Consider the following 16,689-nt stretch of genomic DNA (forward strand, 5'->3'; position numbering starts at 1 on the left):
GCGACGATGGTTGGATTGCTGTTGGACTTCGAGATAGGTCCATCGGAGTGGAGGTGTTCTGCGCTGGAATGCTCCGAACTAGAATAAGCTGAATCTGCATGGTCTGAGTTAGGATAGACTGAGGTGCCACTTCCTGAGCTGGCGTTCTCTGAGTTGCGACGCTCTGGGCTGGGGTGGTCCGAGTCGGCATGATCTGGTTTGGAGTGCTGTGAGCCCGTACCACCTGAGTCGCATTGTTGCAAGCTGCAGCCGTTCGCGCTGGCACAAGCTGGCTTAGAATGGTCTGAGTCGGAGTGGTCTGAGTCAGAAGGCTCGGATTTTGGCAGAGGTATCAACGCAACAATGGGTGCTTCGTCGTCTGTTGTTGATGTGGAGTCTGAAGACATTGAGTGCTGTGGGCTGAATGTATGATTGTCGCCACCTGACACTGCCGGCTCTGCTGCGGATTGTTGCGATTCTTGGGTGTTAGACATAGAGACCGTCGTTGACGCTGTTGTGTGCTGCTTAGATGTGATGCTGTGTATGAATGTAGCGATTGACTGCTGGTACGGCCTGCTTCTGAGTTGAGGTTCGTGGTGTATGAAGATGTAGGATTGTGGTGGTCGTTGACCATTGATCAAATGCTTGCCTGCTTGCTGCGGCGGATCCTTCCTCAAGCCGTGCGGAAAGAACTGTCGTCCGCCGGCTGGTGACTTCCTCAACCGAAGGCCTGATGTATTCAGGTAGCTTGATCAGGCGGATCTACCTTACCTACGCTCCCCAGGTAAAATTTCGGCCTTGATAACCATACAGCAGATGGTAGCACCTCGCAGTCCAATTTTCTTTCGGAGAACAAAATCGGTCCACCTCTGATCACAGGGACCACGGCTCAATCTGATACTCAAAGTCGCGCTGGCTTTCAACTGCCCGGGCATGTTCATCGTACAGCGTCCTCTCAATGAACTTTACTCTTCCCTCGCGGCTCACAAGCACGACAGTCTGCTTCTGCGTGCCATACCCTGGCTTGCCCACTTCTACCCTCGCATGATTACTGTCATAATTCTCGCTTGCAGATCTGAGCCCATTGCTCGTCTCGCTCTCAACTCCCTCGCCTCCCACGTGAGGAATAAAGATCGAGTTCCTCATCTGCCGGGCATACACATTGAAGTCTTCGCCTTTGGGCACTTGCGGGAACGTGTTGACCGACAGCACATCGAAGAGGCTGGCGATAAGCCTGTCCTCTGGGTCTTGCCTTGCGGCACTAGAGCTGATGGACTGCCGCAGGAGTTGTTCGCCGTGAACGATTTTGGGCCATGAGAGGTCGCCGAAGTGAGAATTGCTCAGCCCTTGCACTTCGCCGGGCTTGGTGGCGACTCGAATGAGATTGGAAGGATCCGTCGTTCGGTTTGAGATGATAGACAATCCGCTGGAAGAGGAGCCATCTGCTGACGATGAGTGCAGGCGGCCAAAAACCAGAGAAAAACCGCCGACATCGTTGATTCCCACGTCTTCGACCAGTCGTCTCGCAAATTCCTCATCGGACTCTCGATCACCGGGCGGACTGCTGAGGTAGGCGTTGACCATTGCTCCCCGGCTCTTCTCGCTAGCGACTTCCTGGCCTTCTTCGCGGAAGTTTGTCAGGACGGCGATTCGGCCGTCTTTGCTGAGACCTAGCCATGTGCCTTTCTCGGGCCTTTGCAAGTCCCGCCCGCCTAGCACATGGCTGTTTGGTGGTTCCCACCAGTGGGTGGGGGCGGTTGGCCGGTCCAGGAATTCATCACGGTTGGAAAGTAGGATCAAGGAGTACTGTGGGTGAGAGGTAGAGAGCAAAGCTATGCACATAATGCGAAATGGTTGATACAGGGGCAACTACAAATTGAAAAAGATGAGGGAGGTGAGAAACAAAACAGTAGAGAAAGGCGGTTGGGATCGGATGACCAGGGTCAGCAAGCAAAGCCGAGAGAATTCCAGTCACCTGGTTACGGAGGGAGCGTGATCATGTGATGCTGCATGTGCATATCGGCGGACAGCGAGAGCAAGCAAGACGTCGCGCGACATTGCTACTTGAGCAATACTGGATGGAGGTGGTCGGAGGAGGCAGTTTGTGAGATGTGCGCCTCGAGATGCGCCTCGAGGAGAATGAAGACCTCAGGCATCTCACCCAGTCCAGGCCGAAACGCGGTGATGGGAAGAGCGGCAGCTCGGTCCAATGACGTGGCGGGCGGCAGGCGGCAGACGCGGCAGGCAGAGCGGGGCCGGAGCAGCCGCCAGCCCTACGCATGCGGGGCGGCGTTTGAAGCTGTGGCAGCTGCGCGATGCCTCAGCAGCCAGCACCTGACCGGCTCACTTTCTCACCCGACCAGAGCCTCATCTCCCCTCCACCTCACCACATCCTGCTGCCTCTCCCTCCGCCGCATACAGGTCGGCCTCCTGTCCAAACCGCCGGCCGCCTACACACGCCGCTTCTCTTCCTCCACCGCCGTCTGTAAACGTCTACACCTCCACCGCCCACAGCCGACCGGCTGCTGCCCAACGCACGCGACTCACCCACCATGTTCGGGTTCATAGCAGATATCATCACGTACGCTTCTGAATACGCAGCTCACTTGCTCACCGTTCCTCTCGAACTAACCCATCTCTTCAAGCTCCGTCGTCTCAATTCTCTTCCCAATCTTCGCCTCCTACAAAGCCATACAGACTGGTGATCCTGCAAATCTCGCACCATGGCTTATGTACTGGACCACCCTCTCCATATTCCTTCTCGTTGAATCGCACTTCTACTTCATCCTCTACTGGGTGCCCTTCTATTCCTGGATGCGCCTCGGCGTGCACCTCTACCTCGTCATGCCCGGCAAGCAAGGCTCCGTCTACATCTACCAGACCTACGTTCACCCGTGGCTCCAAGGTCACGAGCGCCAAATCGACAACTTGATATCCGAAGCCCATGACAAGGGCAAAGCCGCCGGCCTCGACGTTATTCAGGCTTCCATCGAGTACATCCGCGTCCACTTCCTCGGCCAGGCCCCGCACCAGCCTCCGCCGCCCCAGGCCCAGGGCCTCTCCTACTCCGCCTCCCTCCTCAACCGCTTCAACATGCCCTCCGCTCGCTCCGGCCTCGCAGCTGCGGGCTCCACGGATCTCTTCTCCATGCTCGGCAAAGCCATGCAGCAGTCCACCTACCCCACCTCCACCTCTCGCGACGCTCAGGCCGCCGACCTCCAAAGCAGCGGATTCATCCCACCATCTCTCTCCGGCGCCGAGCGTACTGACTTCGTCAACACCCAGCGAGATCGCCTGCGCACCCTCCTTCAGGCTTTCGACCGTGAAGCCGAGCCCTCAGCCACCTCCTCCGCCATGCCCCCTCCGCCCACGCCCCGCAGCACCAGCGGCCGCAAATCCTACCTCTCCTCTCCCGATCCGCAGCACGAGTACAATATGCACAAGTCGCGCTCCGAGTCCGAATTTGAGGACCTTGCGTACGAGCCTATGCCGGACCCTGATCAGTTCCGTCCGCCCCCGCCAGTGGACGTGCGACGAGGGGAGAGGAGGAGGAGCAAAGAGGGTGGCAGCGGTGGCGGATGGAGTAATTGGGTCTGGGGCAACTATGGAGAGCAGGATAGCGCGGTTGGTTCGCGAAAGGATATGTAGGGCGCTTCTCCATTTTTCCTGTTCTCTCGCACCTTGATTCCAGCTGGAGGCGGCGTTACTCGGTGTTGGGTTCCTCTTTTGTCTTTGCCCTTTTTTGACGCGTGTGCAGGTCCAGGGAGCTCAAGCGCACGAACGTGCGGAGCATGGCGTCCCGGTACGAGAATTTTTGATCAAGAAAGAGACACGCACGAGTGGGTGCACATGACACTAGCGTGCAATAATCAGCACTACCTTAGACGCTTCAAACTCGCGCCCATGATTACAGGGACGACCCGAATGGCTATCTGCTGCAATGTGAGCAAGGTGCCACGTCGTGGCAGAAACAACGGTGAGACCAACGAACATAGGTTCATAAACAGTTACGGTAGCTTCTTCGTTACCCCCTCCATTGCTGTAGACCTTGCTACGGACCACGCAAGGCGGCCATTCCCGGGGTCCTTTCCCATACCTACCAGCGCCAACGCTTCCCAAGCATATCTCAAACTAAACATCCATCGCAAAATTCGCTGAGCACTGCAACCAGATCAGATCCACCTTGAAACTTCAACCCAGTCCCTCCGCCAATCCCTCCCCGATCTCCCTTTCCCACTCTCGCTCCCGATAACTCACCGGCGTATGGTGGTCATCCTCAGGCCCGTCCCGACTTCTGTCGCTGGTGCCAGAGAAACTGGCGCTGACCGCGTCGCTTTGCCCACCACTCTTCGAAGTCGTCCGCCGTCGAGGTCCAGCTCCGCCGCCTCCGCCAAACCAGCCTTTCGACTTGCCACTGCGCTGAGAAGTAGTCGACGTCGACGCAGCATCTGCTTTATCATCGGGTGTCGATGGTAAGACCTCAACCAACTCCGCATCCCGCACCCACTTCCGTCGCCGGGTGTAACGCCCCCAACCATCAACTTTGCGTCCATCGCCCCATTTGTTGTCATAGTACGTCCAGCCGCTCGAGTCGCCTCCGCCGCCTCCGCCAATCCGCTTGGCGCTTTTCTCGCCATCGATCACGGCCGCACCTTCCACTGCCCAGCTGCTGCCGGGGACCCAGCGCCAGCGTGTTGCGGAGTGTTCCGTTGAGGGGAGAGTGAATTGCTCCGGGGTAGGGGTTGTGTTCAGGTGCTCGTCGGTCCAGGCTTGGCGTTCGTAGGAGAGGAGAGACGCGGTCCAGCCGAGGCCGAGCCAGCGGCGCTGGTTTTCGTAGAGCGTGAACGTGAAGCGGACGCCGGGGCTGGAAGTGGATGTCGCTGGCTTGTTGGGCTGCGGAGTCGCCGTGGCGGTTGTGGCTGTTGGGACGTTTGGTGAACTGGTGGAGGGCTTGGGGAAGTCGAGTCCAGTTATCAGGGACGTCAGAGAACGTACGGCATGGCTGCGCCAGAGGATTGTGCGTGACACGCGCGCCGGCCGGCTGTGCCAGGACAGGATAAGAGTACCCCACGCGAGGACTATGCGTTGAGTCGTGAGGATGCGGAGGGGCGGGAGGGTGAAGATGAACCAGAGGGGTGTGAAGAGGAGAATCCGGATGAAGAGGGTCGTCAGGGCGGGTCGAGTGGTTGCGGCGGTAGCAGTGGTTTGAGTGCTGAGGAAATCCGTGAGCCGTAGTAGTGGGTCTAGCAGAATGTTGCAGCGAGCTGTGAAGGTTTGCAGCGTATCGAGGATCTCGTCCAGACTCTTCCTTTGCTTGAGCTCATCGGAGCTACCGCGTTTGTGTGCTTTCTTTTTCTGCTTCTCTCCCGTCAAGACCGAGCTCGAGAGCGGGCTGTATCGCCTTGTATACATTCCAAAAGTGAGCAATGCGACTAGCACGAGCGGTCCAGCGTATCGGAGCACCGTATTCCCGTACAATACCACGAACCAAAAAGATGCGACCAACAGGAAGCTCTCCCAAGGGTCGCCGGTCGTCCATGAGAGCAGTCCAACAAAATGATTGAGCGGGAGGATGAAGGAATGGCTGTATGCCAACGCGCGGGTGACTTGGGGCGGGGTGGCCAGTAGCAGGGGCGACTTCTGGTGGATCAAGACGCTGGCTCTGCTCCTATTATTGGATTCTCCATTCGATACTGGAGCAAAGGCGGCTACGGTGGGGTTCGGGTCGCCGAAGCGGGCGTCGTTGTCGCTGCCCTGGCCAGGCGCATAGTCGCGGGCGTTGTCGGTCATGGAGGACATCCAAGGCGTGTCTGCGAGGCGGGTCTTGATTAGCCGTCGGATCTTCTTAGTTTTGGAGCGCTTCATCGTGGCCGGCGTGTCTGCGGTCCGCACCGGCCACGGTGATGTGGGTATGTGCAACGGGTTGCAGGCCATGCTGGGCCGGGAGAGGGTGGTTTGGTTTGCTTGCACTCACCAAGAGCAGCCATCAAACAGCCATGTCACGCTTGTCTTCCTCGCGTGGCCAGCAAGCACAGCAGTCGCGGGCGCGACAGGCGGGCACATGTAGGTACGAGGAGTGGGCGTGCTGCCGTTGGCGGTCACGCTGCCTGCTCCGGCTCAGACAATCCTCACAGCCGATGACGATGCCACCGCGGGGATTGGCATGTGAAGGGCAAGGCCGCAAGGCTGAAGCGTCGAAGGGCAAGTCGCCCGAGCCAGGGTGTCAGGCTGCCAGGCACGAGATCTGGCTGCCTCAGGCTAGTCGGAGACGATCGCTGGCTTTCGCCGACGCTCGCATAACTTTTGGGGGATGGCGAGGCCCAGCGGCGCATTTGTTCGCATGCGCTGACTCTCCCATCTCCTTCACTCTGTCCTCTCCGCGCATCATGGTCAGTCCAGCCGCCTGTTCTCGCTGCATCGCCGGCATCGGTACTGACATTTCCTAGGCCCACCGCATCATCACCCAGGTCGTCTTCACAGGCGCCCGTGTCGTCGGGAGAGCGTTCGCAGAGGCATACAAGCAGGCCTCAGCATCGCAAGTATGGCACCGCTCGCTTCGTCCACTCCGACGTGCCGGACTCTGACAATCTCACAGAAATACGCCGCTGCCGCCCAGAACGGCTCCGCCTCCAACTCCCTCTCTTCCTCCGGGCTCACACTCGAAGAGGCGTGCAAGATCCTCAACGTCTCCCCTCCTAAGGCGGGCGAAGCCAATCTCGGTGTCGTCCATGAACGTTTCAAGCGACTATTCGACATGAACGACCCTAAAAAAGGCGGTTCCTTCTATCTGCAAAGCAAAGTGTTGCGGGCTCGCGAGCGGATAGAAATGGAGGTACGTGAGCGTCAAGCGCATGCTGAGCGAGAGGAAATGCTCAGAGACGGTTGGAAACCGCGTCTGTACAAAGATTGATGGCAAAGGGTATGTGCTGACGAGTCTCCCACCACTAGTCGCACAGGTTGGCTAAGCAGGCGAAGGATGCGGCTCCTTGATCGAGTCCACGACGATGATTGTCCCGATATCGAACTCTGCGCGCGCCACCTCCTCCACACCACGATGACGCGACGTCTCGTCCTGCCATATGCGCAGAATCTGGACTTGTACATATCACACTCCCCTGGGGCATTCTGGGATCTTTTAGCGCGGCGTTTACATCATCTGCATTTGCGGCGGGCGTTCTTCTTGAGCAACGCATGGCTCGGCGAGAGCCACTGCGCAAAGCATCTTTGAACCACATCACTCTCCGCTCTCTGACACGCGCCTTCGAGAGCACTCTACAATTCGTCGCGGCCTACGGCGCACCGGCGGCCGGGTTTGGAGGGCACATATCGCGAAAGAGCAAAGAGATTCACATGTACGACCAAGAGAACGAAGGTAAACTGTACGATATAAATTTCGAAATCATTCTATTACTTCCATGTTTTGATGCACTCGATAAAATGGTGGCCTATCAAGAAAGGCCGGGCCATGCAAACCACCGATCCGCTACCCAAAGTCCGAAGCCAAGCCCGCAACAGCCGCTCGAGCGGCGGCCGAGGTATGACGGTGATCGACAACTGTGAGCTCCATGCGACGAACGTCTGCATGTACGTGCAATCTCTCGATGCATACTGCACGAAGTGCGTTACTTCTTCAATCTACCTCAACGATATCAAAACCCATTTACAACTTCTCATCCAGCACGTGTCAACCGCCGCCGCTGAGACCAACTCGTGAAGCTCGCTCATCTGCGTTGTCCGATCGGCCGTCGATTGCCACAGACCTTGTCAATACAGAAAATATGTCCGCTACAAACTCTCTCCCCACTCTCTCGCTCGAAGCAGCCAAAGTCGCTGCTGAGGCTGCGCAAGAAAAGGCTAAGCAAATGGGAATCGGTACGCTTCTCCATCAATCTTCTAACCTTGTCTTCAACCATCCCGTTTATTTACTTCAGCACTTGCCTCTCAACGATACAAACAAAACATGGAACGTTGAATTCGGGAAGCTGATGAGTCTCTAGACTTCAACATTGCTCTGGTAGACAGCACAACGCACTTGCTGCACTTCATCCGCATGCCCGCCGCGAAGCTCACTAGCATTCAAACCGCTATCGACAAGGCTTTCACTGCCGCCGGCCACCGTGTGCCCACTTCAACTTACACAAACTCTCCTGCGGCTAAGAATTTTCAGCCGGGCGGCCCGGCATATGGTATTCACAATACTAATGGCGGAAGATTTTGTATTGTAGGCGGCGGATTGCCGATTGAGGTTGATGGGCGCATTGTCGGGGCGATTGGTGTCAGTACGGGGACGCCGGGTCAGGACGAAGAGGTTGCGAAGGCGGGCGTGGAGGCTGTGGGCCGATGGAAGGGGAGGAGAGAAGGGGCGAAGTTGTGATTGCTGGTTTGGTCTTCGAGTGAATTGGGATTGTGAGTTGAGAAATGGGAGACAGACTGCGCGAGGCTATGTATTTTCAACTTTCTATGAGGGCGAGTCTGTGGACCGTCTATAACTTCGTGACATACTATAACTCTACTAGGCTTCATCCTCACATTGCAATCAGATCGACCAAGCCCTCGCCCGCCCCGTTCTTCACTTCCATCCATCCACCCTGCTCTACGCGAATGATCTTGCCGTCCACGCAAACCCTTCTCCACCGTGCATCTTCCTCGTCAAACTCGATCCGCAGGCCCGCAATCTCCTCGTAGCCAACGCGCGGGTCGTCAACATGCTTTCCATCCTGATACGCGCGCGTCATCAGAGCCATCGCCTCCTCGCCGCTCATCGGTCCGAAGTGCAGCAGGCGCAGTTTGCCATCTAGAGGTTTGGATGCAGGCGAGATATGGAAACCGGCTTCCAGATGCGAGACCAGCGTCGCAAGCACGTACGCGTGTTCCATGCGATCAATAGGTTGCCAAGTATTACTTGCTGGGCGCAGGACGGAGAGTTTGCCGCGGTATGGATGCGGAAGGGAGCCGTCAGACGGGTAGAGTGCTTCTTTTGCGGCCATTTGGAAGCGCTCAGCTCCGAATTGCCGATAGTGTGCTGTGTCACTGTCCGCTACGAGGCCTGCATGCAGACCCCAGGAGCACACGACTGCGCCGTGGCAGATGGGGGAGTTGGAGTGTGAAGTGAGCTCACGCTCCTCGCGAGCTTCGTTGACGAGCAGCCGGGCGCCTGGAGAAAACCTCGCTCGGAAGAGAGGGACATCTTTGGGTGAGCCGCGGATGAGTGTTGATGCTCCGAGAGTCTTGTCTTTTGTTACGCCGGAGCTGTTGGCCATGGCGTTGCCGGTGCCAAGGGGTAAGATTGCCACGTTAGGTTTCTGGTACGTCTGAGTGTGAGGCTCTGATAGTAACGTGTTGGCAATGTCGACGAGACCGCCGTCGCCGCTCAGCAGAACGATGGACTGAGAAACTCCGGCGTTTGCGCGTGGGAGGAAGACGGATCTGGTCAGGTCTGAGATTGTCGTTTCCGATGTCGTAAAGTGCATCTCAAATTTCTGCTCGACGTTGTCTGCAGAGACAAATTCCAAAAACGGTCGAACGAGCTGTTTCCAGACGTCGACTGCCTGTCCTGTACCGGAAGCTGTGGACACGATCACATGGAAATTGGAACCTGGACCGGGTTGACTCATTCGCGTATAAAGACATGCTTGGCCTGGGGGTTGGAAGTCATGGATGACTTGTTGAGGTGGGTTTGACGTTGCAAGCGTGCGGAATGCAATTGGCGATGCCTTCGTGTCGCCATTTGTATCGCTATCGGAAACGTAGAGGACTTGATATTGGCTGGCACCTTGCGATCTGGCTGGAAACACCGCAATGATGTGGTCGGTGCTGATATGTGACCATTCTGTGTTTGGAGCTTTGTGATGGTCAACGATGATGCCGTCGCCGTCATTCGTATCGAGGTATCATTTCACCTACACGGCACCCTCCCTTCAGCCCAGCTCAACCGGCCAACTTGGCCTTGTTCGGCGCGCTGATAGAACCACGTGACGGGTCGGCCGTCAACTTCACCCTGGGCGTCCATGGGCTGCGAGGTGTTTGTGCCCATGGCCGAGGGGTCGAGGCAACGTTAGGGAAGTCAAGACTGACGCCATGGCAGGCGACGGTGGTGTTATCAGCTCCAGCATGCCGGCCTGCCTCTCGGCTCAGTCAGCGGAGATGGGATGTACCACGCAGATACCATCACGCCAAGACTTCTTCACGTGGAGGAGCTGGAGGGCTGGAGGGCTGCGGAGCAGACGAGCAGGGCATTGGCCGCAGCGACCACAAGCTGACGCTGCTGCGCCAGCCTCGACCAGACCAGGGCCATATCGCACTCACCACTCCTCCACACCAACCACACCCACTCTCCACATCTCACCGTCGATATCACACCCCACCTGTCGCACCACCACCGCATGGGACATCCGGGTGTATAGCTTCAGCACAGCTCCCTACAGAATCCATGCAGCCATGACGGGCTGGGGAGTCTTCTTGATCATCATCGTGTTGCTGCTTATCTTTGGCAGCGCCGGATGGATAGGGTATGTCTCTGAAACTTTCTTGCAATCGCAGCAGCAGCCTGACTTGTTCTCCGCGCAGCTACTCACACTACCGCGCCCGCCGCCTCGGTCTTCCTCCTCCCAACTTCAACCCTTTCAATCGCTCGACACGCGACCCGACCGCTTACCGCGCGCCTGCGCCTGCCCCTGGTGGCATCCAAGGCTGGCTCCTGGATAAATGGGACGCACTGCGCAACAGGCGCACTGCGGGCGGCGCTTACGAATCCACATCGTACGGTGCCAACCGCGGTAGAGACAGGCGCGGCTTCGGCGCGCTGGACCCCGATGAAGCATGGGACGCGCGCGTAGGCACCGAAGCCGACCATGGAGGTTACTACGAAGAGCAAGAACTGGGGCTGCAAGATCCCAATTCAGGCCCGTATGGCGGCCGTGGATACGGGGAAGTCGGCGTGGCCGGTATCCCGGAAGACAGAGGGCGCAACGTGTCTAGGCAGCGCGAGCTAGACCACAGATATGACGAAGAAGTACATGGCGCGGGACAGGCGAGGAACCCCTTCGGAGACGATAATGAGGCGGTCAGTATGCGGACGGCCAGTCCGAGGCCAATGGTCGATACTGCGCCTGGGAGGGGCAAGGACAGGGCTGTGAGCGCGCATCGCAAGGGTCAGAGCAGTTTGGGCACAACGGGGAGTGCGGACAACAGCCCTACGGAGAGGAGGAGCATGTTCAAAGAGGACGTGTGAGGGTTCGACGCTTTGGTTCGGCTTTGGTTTCTTACGAGTGTACGTGGTCTGGCCGGCGTTGGGTGAAGGCTGGCATCGAGGACGGACAGCACCATGTGTGCTTGCCTGGGCGGGGCTTGTACTTTTGTCATATTAAAATTAATTCCGTTTGTGGATCATACTTGCGAGAAAGCAGACACTTTACGACTTTATGCGCCAGGCACTCCCTGTGGCTCTCCCACGTGAATCTAGATCGCTATATTTCTGTAATCCCATGGCGTCCCGACGTCATCCAAGCCGCTTGAGGATTGCTCAATGTCATTGCCACTGGCTTGGCTGTAGATAAGTAGTGTGTCGTCTTGCGGTAGCGCCGCAATGTGCGTCCCTCCCAGCATCTCGCTCTCCACATAGATACCTTCCCCTTCGATTTTGGAATCTCGCCCATTCCATGTCATGTTGTAAACCCATAGTCGGTTCTGTTCCAGCTTCTGCACGACGAATGTTCTGACGAAGAATGCCATTGACGAAGCAGGGTGTAAGTCATCCACCGTAACACCAGCTATGGAGCAAATGTTAGAATCATCTCAACAGAATAGAGCGAGGACAGGGTCTCTTACTCTGGTTCCAGCCTGATGGGCCTTCAACGCTTGTACTGTTTTGCCACCAAATTTCGAGCTGATTGTCAACATTCACAAATCCCACGTACTTGTAGGGACCTGCTCCCCAGCTGAAGCAGCCGACGCCCGCGGCGCCGTTGTAGCCCTCCCAGCTTCTTTGCCATTTCCACTCGTCGTCTTGGTAAAGGTACTCCTGGAAGGTTGTACTGTCCGAGGCGAACCATAAGCTCATGGGTGTGCTCGCATTTTTGCCGGCCCAGCACGCTCTCAGTCCAATCAGGTCTCCATGAAAAGCTTCCAAGTTGAGCGAGTTGAGACTGCCGTCAGTCCAGCCTGCTGATGTGTTGCCGCTGGAACGCTGCTTGACTTGATAGTTTTGGTCAATATCTGTGCCTTGCGTTAGCTAAGTCCCGGCAGACTTTGGGTAAAATTTGTAGAATTCTGGGTTGTGCTCCCTTACAAATACGTGCCATACATCGGCTCCATCCTGATTGTAGTTCACCGCAGATATCCCCGTGCTGTTCTTTGCATCGGACGCCACAATCTCACGGTCTTCCGGTCCTCGAAGCCACCTTGTGTTGCTCGCAAGTCGCTGCCATCTGATGTCCCCTGAATGATGTTGATAGTACATCACTAAGTTTTGTCCGTTGTCTGGCTGGTTCTCGTACTCTGGCCCCAGGGTTTGCAGGTTGTTCGCTAGTCCCGAGCCATTCCATGCTCCACGGTCAGAATAGTATGATGCGTCCAGGGCACCGCCTATAAGAGACCGGCTCTGCACACTCGCGGATGGTGTGGGTGCAGAGGTTGCCGTCGCACTCGGACTGTCATCCGAGTTCGATGGCGAATCTCCCGAACTTAGGCCCACTCCCAGTCCTATTCCAAGACCCACCGCAAGAACAACTCCCACCGCGAGAAGTATCCAAAAACTCTTGGGTCTCAGACCGCATACCTTTCGCTTTCGCGGGCCGTCTTGTTGGGGCGTGAATGTCTCGTCCGGCTGTATCAGAGGCTCTTTGACATCTCTGTGTGGCGCCGTGGCCGCGGAATGCAACACCTCTTTCTCGGGCTGTACAACTTCTTTGCCATCTTGCCCGTCTGGTACGACTTCTAGGCCATCAGATATAAGTCTTCGCGACTCGCCTTGCGCGTGTGGATGTTGGCTGTCGGCAAGTTCATTGGTGCGCATGCTTGCCAAGGCACCCTCAGAGCTCATTTTGGGCGGCGGGTGCGAGAGTCTGCGAAATGACTGGAGGTAGGTAGTAATTCAGGGCAGCAGGTAGTCCCATGTTACTACAAACTGCTGCGACGAAATGCGGCCCCATCGTGACACCCTCCTCCGCGAGGCGGCTGAGCGTTCAGCTTCACGCCGCTGCAACGCGAAGGATCAACCTACTGCAGGCTTCTGATTGCAGCGGCATGCGAAGCGGAAATTATTCGAGCCTGTGAACACCGGATTGGCTGAACCCGCCACAAATCGCTTGCTGGGGCGACCGGTGCTTGGGCTAAAATAGACAACAGATCGTAAGTGGACCAGATAGCGGCCGAATCTCTAGGACATGTGTAGAGCAGTCTGATGCTATTGCGACAATATTCAATACACCTCGGAGAGTCGGTACGGGATAAAGAAGACAGAGATACGCCGTCTGTACCAATCTGTATTGTTAGGTGCCAGACAGTTCCTCATACACTAGAGTGCATCATCACCCATCCGTAAGTTTTAAGGCTTTTGAAGACTACGACACGTTCTTGCAGAGTGGATATGTTACCCTCCGCACAAGGATTCGGTCCCGATGGCCGCCGATAACGAAAGGTAGTGCCGGGTGATTTCTTTTTATCTCGGAGGATAGAGATAGCTTGCAGTAATGAGACTATTGTAGAGCCTCATGGATCTCAAATATTCGGTTGAGCGATGGGACCTTCTCAAAAGTCTCATGAAATGCGACCTACAGCGATAGGAAAGGACATCATGCTCATGATGTCTGGAAAAGATAGCACAAAGGACTAGGAAAGTCGCCAGATCGGTGCGAAGAACTATGTACCGTGTGTCTTTGTTACTGGACGTAGAATCGTAGACAAACTAACAGCCCGCCAATGCGTCCCGCAAAGACCAATGAAATCCCATCCGCGCACTCCCGGTCACTACGCCTACTGGCTGCTCATTCACCGCTCTTGACCACAGCAACCTGTGATCGGACCGGAACATTGTGCTCCATCCCCGGATTGGGAAAGCCCTGTACATCCACAAATTTGCGGAAAAGCAAGCAGTGTGTACTCCCTCCAAAATGGAACATCCCAATCTCCTCGCCCTTCTGCACCCTTTGCCCCGCCGTGACCGTGGTATCGCATGTACTCACTTCTGCCATTCCCACGCCAATGAATGCCATCAACCCTATGTCCGGATTATCAGCTTCGATGAATATTATCGCCCGTGTGGCAACGGACGTCAGGTAGCCCTGTGATATAGTCTCGCCGGACTCGTCGATACTGCCTTCAGCCGCGTGCTTGGGGTCGCCGACGCCTTCAAATAGAGGTTCGGAGTAGTAAGTTCCGCCCTGCACGTACGCTTTTACTACTTTTCCGCTTACCGGTGCGTGCCAGCGATGGTAGCTCAGGGCGGATAGGAAGGCCTGGTAGACTGTTGCGCCGTCAAAGTGGTCGGCGAGCGCGTCGTGCGCGAGCATATCGCAGATCGAGTATGGTTGGCCCTTGATCCAAAAGCGGTCGCGCAATCGAGCGTTGCGGGCCAGATTATAAGGCTTGCTTTCGCAGGCATTGGCGATGACGTTGTCGTTTTTCGGACCTGCAACGGGGCGCACACCATCTTCGAAGCGGAACGTGCGTGTGAAGAAGTCGTCCCAGGAGGTGTACCCATGGTATGGGCTCGTGGGATCGCAGTGGAACAGAGCTTCGAAACTTTGCTCTGCGCCGGACGCTGCGTTGGCAGTGAACGTGAGCTCTCTCTTACCCGACGTGCCGAACCAGCCGCTGGCTTTGTCGGCCAACGCTTGCTTCGCGGACTCTCCAGAAGTTAGGAACTCGCCCCAGGCGCTGATCATTTTCTTCAAAATGGCATTGACGTCCGGATCTAAGAAAAACGCAAAACCGCTCGGCGTCCCCATCGGCCAGTCAAGCACGGCATTAATTGGCAAACCCACCATCCCCGCTTCCTCACTCGCATCGCTCCACTGCGGCGCGGTTGTCAGAAGGTGGTTCAGTACTTCGAGCATATGCTCATAATCTCGCATCTGTTTAGTTTGGCCTGTAGGGTCGGCGTTATAAGGCTTCTTTTGCGGGATTTGCTCGAACATAGACTGGACAAGGAGATATATCCGGGTGTTGTGCTCAATAAGGTCCCTGAACTCTTGGATAACCGGATGCAGTTCCTTTGGGTTCTTGTCGACGTGGTCGATCACGCGGCCAAGCCATGCTCGGTGTGCACGATGGTCGTTGGGCAGCCAGTCGCCGACTCTGCACGGCCTGTTAGCTACATAATTGCGAAGAGCAGCATGTATTTACTCGCCTGTGCACATAGTGCTCTTCCGGGACATGTTTCGGATTGGCCGCAGCCATAATTTGCCTTTCCTTGTCAGAGAAAATCAGAAAATGAGCAGATGAAGAAAGGACGGAAAAGAGTTGTAATAACGTCAGGCAATGGTGATGCAGTACAGCTTGTTTAAGTGACGTGTTTCCGCAACTCCAACTGGCATGGCAGACCCTAGATGTTCTATGTTACTGGCAGGGTGAAAGCAGGCGGTCGATAGTTAACTGGAAGCGTTGAGTGGGGAAGGGAGACACATTTCAAGCGACGCCAACGACAAGAACCCCGGGCGGAGATCTATGAGGGCAACACGTTCCAAGACGCGATACTAGAGTAGATTTCCGGATGGGGCTCAGAGGACTGTCCGACGTAATGTTGACGTTTAGCTATGTGAACAGCTAAGTAGCGTCGCAATGACGATTTGACGTGTTCATTCCCTTCGGGATTCTTCCCGTAGTAAACCTTACGCGTCACGCGATCAAAAGCGCGCGATAAGACTCGAGAAATGGCTATCATGACGTGGTTGTCGTAGTAGGTTCGCGTTCCGCAAACTTTGGACCCGCAAGCCATCAGCGCTACAGTAAGATGACATTTGCGAGAAAGGAGCATAGTATTTCCAGCGCGAGGGTTTTGAACATTCTGTGGACGATGAAAAGTACAGTTACATTCATCGCGGAGTATTATGGTTAGCGCTCTCCGCATGGCAAGACATATCTGAGTCTGAAGCATTTTTTGGTTGCAGTCTTCACTATCTTTGGGCCCGTTACCATCGAAAGCAGGACGTCCCATCGTCCAACCGAAAGTTTTTAGGCTTTGAAAGACCCTGACGCGTCCTAATATAAATGAATATCCTCAATTCTCCGGGTGAGAACGAGATCTTAACAGTTGTAAATGAAGGTAGCAGCACGTAAATATTCTTTCTTTCTACGGATAGAGACACTTTCAGATTGATCTCAATGAAGAACCTCATGGATCCCAAATCTTCGGATGCGCGATAGTTGAACACCGAAGGACTGCATCTCCAGCTATACTCCGGGTCTGAAAGCCTTTACGCTAGTCTTACCTTAGTCCATCATTACTGGCGATGTCCCGCTAAACACATGAAGAAGGCTTCAGCCTGTGCCGGCAAAGAAGCTTTTGATCAGGACCTGGGCATTCTCGACTTTGTGGTGGAGCATCTTCACAACCCCTATGTAGATCCTTGCCGCCCATGCTGGTTGCAGTAGCGTACATGCACGCCCCATGGTCATAGATCTTGAATCTTGATTTTCTCAATCAGATAATCAATCAGGTAATCAATCAATCAGGTCCCTGATTGAGCTCGGACCTGAATAATCAGATTCAGT

The 16,689-nt window shown here is 55.7% G+C and overlaps 9 protein-coding genes across 9 annotated transcripts; 4 read left to right on the forward strand and 5 right to left on the reverse strand.

Moving 5' to 3' along the window:
* Positions 1-852: 852 nt before the first annotated feature.
* WHR41_02331 (uncharacterized protein) lies at positions 853-1,821 on the reverse strand (the record flags this gene model as incomplete). Its single annotated transcript, XM_069370937.1, has 1 exon — positions 853-1,821. The coding sequence occupies one exon, from the start codon at positions 1,819-1,821 to the stop codon at positions 853-855; it is 969 nt and encodes a 322-aa protein (XP_069232410.1).
* Positions 1,822-2,299: 478 nt separating this feature from the next.
* On the forward strand, positions 2,300-4,909 carry WHR41_02332 (uncharacterized protein). Its single transcript, XM_069370938.1, has 2 exons — positions 2,300-2,560; positions 2,625-4,909. The coding sequence occupies exons 1-2, from the start codon at positions 2,532-2,534 to the stop codon at positions 3,625-3,627; spliced, it is 1,032 nt and encodes a 343-aa protein (XP_069232407.1). The 5' UTR covers positions 2,300-2,531; the 3' UTR covers positions 3,628-4,909.
* Positions 4,171-5,844, reverse strand: WHR41_02333 (uncharacterized protein; the record flags this gene model as incomplete). Its single annotated transcript, XM_069370939.1, has 1 exon — positions 4,171-5,844. The coding sequence occupies one exon, from the start codon at positions 5,842-5,844 to the stop codon at positions 4,171-4,173; it is 1,674 nt and encodes a 557-aa protein (XP_069232408.1).
* A 468-nt stretch (positions 5,845-6,312) lies between these two features.
* Positions 6,313-7,395, forward strand: pam16 (Mitochondrial import inner membrane translocase subunit tim16). The gene is made up of 4 exons (XM_069370940.1): positions 6,313-6,368; positions 6,426-6,518; positions 6,575-6,811; positions 6,928-7,395. The coding sequence occupies exons 1-4, from the start codon at positions 6,366-6,368 to the stop codon at positions 6,967-6,969; spliced, it is 375 nt and encodes a 124-aa protein (XP_069232405.1). The 5' UTR covers positions 6,313-6,365; the 3' UTR covers positions 6,970-7,395.
* A 116-nt stretch (positions 7,396-7,511) lies between these two features.
* WHR41_02335 (uncharacterized protein) lies at positions 7,512-8,539 on the forward strand. The gene is made up of 2 exons (XM_069370941.1): positions 7,512-7,851; positions 7,977-8,539. The coding sequence occupies exons 1-2, from the start codon at positions 7,545-7,547 to the stop codon at positions 8,351-8,353; spliced, it is 684 nt and encodes a 227-aa protein (XP_069232406.1). The 5' UTR covers positions 7,512-7,544; the 3' UTR covers positions 8,354-8,539.
* On the reverse strand, positions 8,411-10,059 carry WHR41_02336 (uncharacterized protein). The gene is made up of 2 exons (XM_069370942.1): positions 9,883-10,059; positions 8,411-9,820 (listed from the first exon to the last, which is right to left on the reverse strand). Exons 1-2 carry the CDS (start codon positions 10,010-10,012, stop codon positions 8,505-8,507), a joined length of 1,446 nt encoding a protein of 481 aa, XP_069232403.1. The 5' UTR covers positions 10,013-10,059; the 3' UTR covers positions 8,411-8,504.
* A 197-nt stretch (positions 10,060-10,256) lies between these two features.
* On the forward strand, positions 10,257-11,400 carry WHR41_02337 (uncharacterized protein). Its single transcript, XM_069370943.1, has 2 exons — positions 10,257-10,487; positions 10,546-11,400. Exons 1-2 carry the CDS (start codon positions 10,417-10,419, stop codon positions 11,207-11,209), a joined length of 735 nt encoding a protein of 244 aa, XP_069232404.1. The 5' UTR covers positions 10,257-10,416; the 3' UTR covers positions 11,210-11,400.
* WHR41_02338 (uncharacterized protein) lies at positions 11,320-12,665 on the reverse strand. The gene is made up of 3 exons (XM_069370944.1): positions 12,266-12,665; positions 11,806-12,192; positions 11,320-11,747 (listed from the first exon to the last, which is right to left on the reverse strand). The coding sequence occupies exons 1-3, from the start codon at positions 12,276-12,278 to the stop codon at positions 11,437-11,439; spliced, it is 711 nt and encodes a 236-aa protein (XP_069232283.1). The 5' UTR covers positions 12,279-12,665; the 3' UTR covers positions 11,320-11,436.
* Positions 12,666-13,961: 1,296 nt separating this feature from the next.
* On the reverse strand, positions 13,962-15,375 carry WHR41_02339 (uncharacterized protein; the record flags this gene model as incomplete). The annotated part of the gene is made up of 2 exons (XM_069370945.1): positions 13,962-15,273; positions 15,326-15,375. 2 exons carry the CDS (start codon positions 15,373-15,375, stop codon positions 13,962-13,964), a joined length of 1,362 nt encoding a protein of 453 aa, XP_069232284.1.
* Between the last annotated feature and the right edge of the window lie 1,314 nt (positions 15,376-16,689).

The sequence above is a fragment of the Cladosporium halotolerans genome, assembly GCF_011745625.1.
Source record: "Cladosporium halotolerans strain TM138-S3 chromosome Unknown Sca5, whole genome shotgun sequence".
Taxonomy (NCBI): Eukaryota; Fungi; Ascomycota; class Dothideomycetes; order Cladosporiales; family Cladosporiaceae; genus Cladosporium; species Cladosporium halotolerans.